At 32.1% G+C, this 8,176-nt stretch overlaps 1 protein-coding gene across 1 annotated transcript; it reads left to right on the plus strand.

Moving 5' to 3' along the window:
* Positions 1-2,777: 2,777 nt before the first annotated feature.
* LOC109588901 (ubiquitin carboxyl-terminal hydrolase 47-like) lies at positions 2,778-6,646 on the plus strand. The gene is made up of 8 exons (XM_020005001.1): positions 2,778-2,813; positions 3,195-3,313; positions 3,706-3,851; positions 3,933-4,069; positions 5,931-5,978; positions 6,031-6,152; positions 6,228-6,299; positions 6,529-6,646. Exons 2-8 carry the CDS (start codon positions 3,207-3,209, stop codon positions 6,572-6,574), a joined length of 678 nt encoding a protein of 225 aa, XP_019860560.1. The 5' UTR covers positions 2,778-2,813; positions 3,195-3,206; the 3' UTR covers positions 6,575-6,646.
* Positions 6,647-8,176: the final 1,530 nt, after the last annotated feature.

The following is an 8,176-nucleotide window of genomic DNA, read 5'->3' on the forward strand; positions in this document are numbered from 1 at the left end:
ACTAAGAGATACTATCAGTAGCAAAGAGAAGGTATATCATATGCTACCAGACTGTGCAATGACTAGTGAAAATTCACACTACTTGCAACTGTTCCTCTTATGTTTGCTGTGTAAATTTATTAAATGTACATGTACACCACATTGCATGCGTATTTGCTGTTCAGTTATGCACATAAGTAAAATGATCTTTCTTTGTACATTATAGGTAACAATTACTTTAAAACAAGAAATATCAACAATGACTGTACCTGAGGTTAGCTATTATTGCACTGTCATCATGTAAACAAATAATTATTGATGACTCTTAACACATTTTTATCACATATTTTATTTTAATATGAATTTTATAATTATTAGGAAGAATTATTATTGTCTGTTCATAGTGATACTGAATCAATTAAAGAAGTTGAGGTATATCTCACTAGTTTGTATTAATTATAATAATTATTAATAGGAAGAACCACTTTATGAAGAGTTGACTGCATTGAGGTCTCAGTTTAATGAGATAAATGAAGAAAGCAAAAAATTGTCTGACAAATTATTAAAAATGAAGATTGAGTATATGAGATCACTTACTAGTAATCCTGATTCAGGTTAGAGTAGCTTTATTAATTATACTAATAATCATATAATTAATTAATTAAAGCTGCCTGCAGAGTGAGAAGAGGAATGACTTTTGAAATTGATGACTGCAAATTTCATCTTAAAGCAATGACAAGTCCAGACTATCAGCCATTAGTGGATAATAAAAGAATAATAGAGAAATTACAAGAAAGAATAACATTAATGAATATGGAACTAATTACTGAAAGAGAACACAAGGAGAAGATTTTAAAAAATATTAAAGGTTTTATTGATGATGTGTGTCATCATTTGATTGTTGATATTTGAATAGATCATTTGAAAGAGATTGAGGATAAGAGACAGAAAGGAAAGGAAGGTAAGGAACACGAAATTAAAGAAATGCTTATAAGAAGTTTTATTGATAATGTGTGTGTCATCATTTGATTGTTTATAGATTTGAAAGAGTTTGAGGAAAAGAGACAAAAAGAAAAGAAACAAAAAACTGAAGAAAAACCATATGAAGTAAGATCATACAAAGTATATACATGTACTATCTACTTAGTTTTATTTTATAGATTGATTTATATTGTAATCATTCTGTTACTGGTGAATTAGTGAGGAAAATACTTAAAGTTCATAAAAATGAACTACTACCCAGTGTACTGGATAAAGCTTATGAGGTTTATTATCTTTAGTTCAATATCTACTTATTCTTCCATTTTTGTTTATTTCTTTTCTCCTTATCAGTTAATGGAATTAGCTCCTCATATTCCTATTGAGAGATGTCGTTTAGTTCAGTACAATTATGTTGATAAAGTAATGGATCAGTCCTTTGATCTTGATGAAGTGAGTTTTATTGATCATAATAACAATAATTATTATATTTAATTTAGTTTCAGCATCAAACTATCAGGCAGCTAGTTCTAGGTGGAGCTGGAGGTTATTATTCTTTTGCATTATTCTTAGAAACTTGTAAACAAAATGAAACCTTCAAAAAGTACATCTACAAGGGCATCGGTAGGTGTGGTTGCCAGTGACATGACTATTAATTGAAAATACATGTACACAATGTACATGTGTTTGATGGTATAGATATTAATCTAAATATATCAGTGGTTGATCTGTCAACTGGTGAAGTAGGACCAGCTAAACCAATGAAAGGTTATGATGGTTGGACTGTTGTAGAATTAAAACAACATATAGGAGAAGTAAGAGGAAGGATATTGTTCTCATTCCTCCATTGATCCAGTACATTTCTTTCTGTAGTTATTTAATATTGACTCATCATGTATGAGATTAGTAGTAATGAAGGAGGGTACTACTTCAATCCATGAGCTTAGAGATGGACACACTTCTAAACTTGATGGAGTAAAAAAAGTTAGTTCACTTGCACAGCTTAGACACATGCAGTCATACTGTTATGAATTTCATATTTGTGATTTTGATTTAATGCCAGCATTGATTTTAGCTAGGCAATTTCTACATAAGACTCTGCCAATATTTCATATGGTAGCTATATAATCATGAATACATCATATTTTTCCCTTTTATTTATCTTTTAATTTTCTTTTCCTTACAAATAAACACACACACACCCACTCAGTTATATGTATCATCAGATCCTAAAGATTATAAAAAAGAATTTAAAGATAGTTTGATGTACAGATATGTTGAGTTTCACATCAACTCAATACTACTGGACATTACATTACCTCCTGGACCTGAAGCCACACCCACTACAAGTAACGTAACTAAACGAGGAATAATAATGAAAATTATATCAATAATTAAAGAAAGTGATAAAGAAAAAAGAAGTAAATATTTATTTAAGTAACTTTAGTTTATAATATTAATACAGTACTGGTACAAGTTAGTAAAAGAACCACATTAGCTCAATTAAAAGAGGCACTAGTTCCACTGGTTGGTGTACAACCTACTGGTTTTATAGTGTGTGGCTATAAAACCAAATTTGGAAGTATACCCAGCAGTGATCATGAAGAATATGAAATGGAAGAACTGGATGAGACATTTAAGGATGGATCAAAGGTACATGTACATACATGTAGTTTATTGTGTTATTTGATTCACCTCTCCTTTCCATTATACACTACTATAAGTACTAATAACACACACACACTCATCTCTTTATTACTTTGTGTATCTACTAGTTGATAGTAAGACTGGGTAGAGCATTAAGAAGAGGAGAGAAAAGAATTAAATTATATTTATTACAAATTAACAACACAGAGGTAAGAATTAACATTAATGGGCAAACTCCTTACTGCATGGTAAACTACCGTATAGCGAGAAGTTTTCGTGGATTCATTTAAAAATCAATTTCGTGGCTTTAATTTTTGTAGTTTTCTACTTTTTGGCCATCTTAAATTGTATTAAATTGATTTTTGCAGATTTTATTTTCGTGAATTTTGAAAAAATGCAAAATCCACGAAATTTTGGGCTATGAAAATTTTCCTGCTATGCAGTAGTTTTGTTTGTTTGTCTGTACTCATACATCTGGGCGTGGCAAGGGGTAGAGCCTGTTAATGATAATAATAATAATAATAATAGTAATAATAATAATAATAATAATAATATTTTCACATTCTTTTAATAATTTCATTTATTTTTAGTTTTGTAAGTTTATGATGGATACTGGTTATGCCAAGGATACACCAGTGAGAGAATTTAAGAAACAAATTATTGAAGAAGCAAAAGTACTAGGAATTGACTGTGTCCTTGAATTAGACAAGTAAGTACATCGTGTGACTATCGTACGGTTGGTAATATTCGAGGGTCCAAAATTTCATGTTTTCTCCAAAATGTCCTTAGAAGCTAATATTCGTGGGTACAAATATTCGTGGGTGTAGTTAGCAAACTTCTTTTCACTTGGATCTACTGGACTAACTTCCAACACATGGCTTATGATGGAATATGGAGTAACAGACAAGAACTCTGGCTCCTCCACTGGCTTGAAAATAGTAGTTAGAGCTCTGCATGACCCGTTAATTAGCTTTTATGTGTGGGTGGGTTGGGGTAAAATTTCGTGGATAAAAATAAACCACGAAATTAACGAAAATTAATACCCCACGAAATTTACCAACCGTACGATATCATGTGACTATCATGTGACTTATTGTGTAGAATGAGATTATGGGAAAAGAATGGAGTGTTCCTTGGTACACTATATCTTGATCATGACTGGATTGGTGAGGCTTGGATTGGTGGTACTACACGTAGGATTGATGATACTAATAGGGAAATACATGTATATGTGGAACCATTGAAAGGTCAGTATATTTCAGTATTTTCAGTTTAAACAAATGATGTATTTTATAGAAGTTTAATGTTAGTATGTTTATTTTCATTAGGACCAGAGAAGAAGATGCTGCGTTATAAGCAAGTACAGGTGTATGTTATAAGATGGCGTCCATCACAATGTTCAGTTGATTCAATAGAAGAAATTATACTGGATGATGGATATGATCATGAGCATGTTATTGAAAAGGTATACGTACATGATTAAATTAAAATTTATAATTTATTGTATTGCTTGTGCTGGTGGTGTGTTTAAAGGTTAGCAGTTCATTTCCTCTACCAATAAAGTTATTACAGAAATAATTTTTAAACTAGAAGTAATGTAGAACATTAAGGGGCGAGCCTAAGCTAGCAAAGCAATCATAGTACTGGATCTATCTATCTATCTATGATCTACTCCTGATGATTTCAAAGCATGCATCATGATTTAGCATGCATGCTTGCTATGCAGCAAGCATGCATGTACATGATGAAAGCTAAAGATTATAAAATCACTTTAGATCATTTATTTTATTTAACTTTTAGTCTTCTAGTTTAACATACACATTTCTTGCCTAAAAATGTCTGTAAAGATGCTTTACTTAGCTTTAGATATAATATTATCCAATGTTAAGATGACTGAGAAAAAGCTTGATTGACTTTCACAGTTTTAATAGCAATTGCATCAATTAAGACGAGCTTCATAGGTTATTAATTGAATTTAAAACCTTCTATAGCTGCTGGAGAAGTCTTTGGACGGTGTATCTGCCTTATATTGCTGCTAGAAAGCTCATGAATTCTTCCAGTGTGTTGGTTGCCATTTTTATTTTACTGTGACCGCTCCCACTTTCAATGAAAAATTGAAAATTGACTTTATATTGCATTGGTAATGCATAGTATCTATCTACCGTATTAGATCTACGCATAAATAGGGGTGACGTACGAGGACATACAGACAGACAGACGGGGCGTGACTGAGAGTCTAGCTAGAGTGGGGCGAGCTCAGGCTCGCCCCAATAATGTTATATGCCAGACTGATAGCAATTACCGTAGATCAGGAAATTAGTGTGGTAGAAAATTTTTGCTGCTTAAAATTGTGCTATGACTTAATTTTTACTAAATAAGACTGTGTCATGTATTATTGAATTATATGGGTAATCTAATTTTTGCGAAATTCTAATCCAGTAAAATTTAAATCACAGTAAAAATTTCCAGATAGACGGTATTCCATAATACAGCTGTATGCAAAAATTTAGAAAATTTAGAATTTTTAAAAATTGGTTTTATAAATTTTTTTGTAGCTGTACAGTGAAGCCTTTTAATTCTAAGGGTAAGATCAGTTGTAGGGGGCAAAGGCAGGGGTGGATCTAGGATTGAAATTCTGGGGGGCCTTAATGATATGGGTGGGGTAATTAGTGGGTGTGGCCAACCAGTCTTGCAGGATTTTATTTGGGAAGTCAAAATTTTGAAGATTAGGCCTCATAAATGAGTTTCTTTGTGGTTTACAGATTGTTTACACAGTCAAGTACTGCAGCTGTTTCACAGTTTACATAAATAAAACTAATTTTATCCTTGACCAGAAAAATTTTTTGGGGGGGCCTGGCCCCCCAGGCCCCCCCTAGATCCACCCCTGGGCAAAGGTCACCCCCTCCTTTATGTTTACTCCTGCCATAACTGATGTTAATTTTGAGAATGTGATGATTTTATAGTTAATTGCCGTCAAAGTAAAATTTATCATTTGCATAATTATGTGCATCCACCAAAAATTAAAACCCAAATTTCTATTTAAACAATAATTATAAACATACTATATGGCACAAAATTTATGAGGGCTGTAAATTTTGCAAATTTGCCTAAAAATTTATTTGCAGATTTAATTTTTGTGAATTTATACCATCTGCCATCTTGTGCCCTAATAATTTGATTTTTGCAAATCTTTAAAAAATTGCAAAATTTGTGAAAGTTACAACCCTTGAAAAAATTTTGCGCTACATGGTATAACATTGAGAATTTACACGTGTACTTTGACTTTAAGAGAGTGTTATTATTACATGTATTATTTTGTTTTACAGCTGTCAGAGTTAAGTGGAGTTCCTGCTGAGTATATCTATTATTCAGAGGTTAGTCATTGACATAATAAACATTATTTAAGATACTCTCTCACTCTTATAGCATAAAAAGTTTCCAGTTGAGATATCATGTCTTGATATTGAGAATAAGTTTGAATGGTATTCCATCAGTTCATACAGATTCTCATTTGAACTATATGATGATGGATATGTCCTATATTACAAGTACTACTGAACACACACACACATTATGTATACACACACACTTACATACACCTCTTACTGTTTATAATTATTTAGAGACAATAGAGAGACAATGAAAGAGTTAACATATGAAGAGAGATATGAAATACGAAGGGCAGAGAAAGCAAGGTCAGTAAACCTCATGTATCATCATGTACATGTACTATCAGTTAATGTGTACATATTTACATTACCGTATAATTATTATAGTTTGATGTAAGTATTGGCTTGTTAATTAAACCATTTCTCTTTTATTCATTTTCACTAAACAAAATTATTGATTACAAATCTTGTGATCAACTTTCATAGAGTTTAATTACAAACTTAAGATTAATGTACTCATTTTATTGTATTCTAGGTTAAACAGGATAAAGGAAATTAAAGCACTGTACAGCATAGACTAAGATATTGATTATGACTGAGTTTTAGGTGTCATTATTTTTCATTTTTGTATTGCAATCCCACCAAATTTACTCAACAACATGTTATAAGAGTTGGTTACATGCATGTACAGTAAATACACTTTATTCAATTTTGTGTAATTTTTCTAGCAATCTAATTTTTATAAAGTAGCTGTCATTCTTATATTATATTACAAAAGAAATACATTAATTAATTGTAGGAATAGTGAGTCAAAAGAGAGACAGAGAGGGAGAGGGTAAGAGATTGAATTTCACTCATAAATAGATAATTATTAATACAAACACACAAAGACCATACATCATCAGTTCTTTCATAATTCAAACAGTTCATCCTCCACCTTCTCCCTCACTTCAGTGTCTCGAGTTGGTGACCATTTATATGTCTTGGCAAACACTCTTTTGAATTTATCACTATCAGTGTAAAAAAGAACAAAATAAAAAATATAGTATTTATCCTGCCTTCTGGCTCACTTCCTACTCTGACCTCAAACCTCAATATAACAACCATGCAGTCATTATTATAGTCATTTACCATGTACATATATGTATTTGCACAAGACATCTATAAATAGTGATTATGCAGACAAAATGGCTGACAGAAACTTGAACCACATGCAGCTAGTCATTGCTAATAATACATGTATACAAACCAGGCCTAGCTGTCAAAGCTTTGGATATCATTTTGCTGACATAATCACAAAATTATATATTGAGCCTATCTCATTCCTTTATTTACTATTAAGTATTAATTGCCATAGATATTAGAGTAAATGAAAATCAAGTAAAATCAAGAAGCCTGATGTTTCCTCTCAACACTACTGTTATCTATTGTGCAAAAAATGTTATAGTTTTCACGATACAGCCCATTTTTCCTCTTAAAATGCCATTTATTCCATTATTCTCCCTTTTCTCAAAACATGCTAAAGTAAAACTGGAAATCATTATAATCATATGAAAGGCCTTACACTTTCCAAAGTAATTATACAGGTTAGAGTCAGAATCTATGAAGTATGAGTTTGTTACAAGAGCTAAAGTGTACCGAAAATAGCCTCGGTTGATTTTGTTGTACCTATAGGCTATAACTGATTGCAACATAGCTTTACAGAGACAAAAAACTTGCTGTGGGTAGCTCTAAAAATTATATGTGCAATAGGCTATAAATCACAAGCAAGCGCTATCCTGGAGCAACACAAGTTTTCTTTAAAATCCTTCCAGAGCAACTTCACCAACGGAGGAGATGGCAAAACACTGATGGTTGTCACGTGGTAACCCAACTAGCATAATAGCATTTCCTGTTGCTACGCCCCCGTTTCCAATCCCTTTCATTTACTCTATTATCTATGTAATTGCTATCTCTATCTATCTCAACCCTCTCTCTCTCTCTCCTCACTGCCTTGTCATCATTACCTAAATGAGTCATCATCTTCAATGTCACTGGATCTGTCAGTCACTCTCTCTGTTGTAAGCATCAGGTGGCAGTGCAATAGATTGGCTGGAGAAGGAAGGAAGTTTTATTAATAACAAGTACATGTGCATGTACATGTACATTGTACTTGTGTATAAGGTCTTAAAATTGACACTATA

Source organism: Amphimedon queenslandica, unplaced genomic scaffold (genome assembly GCF_000090795.2).
Source record: "Amphimedon queenslandica unplaced genomic scaffold, v1.1 AMPQUscaffold_11784, whole genome shotgun sequence".
NCBI lineage: Eukaryota > Metazoa > Porifera > Demospongiae > Haplosclerida > Niphatidae > Amphimedon > Amphimedon queenslandica.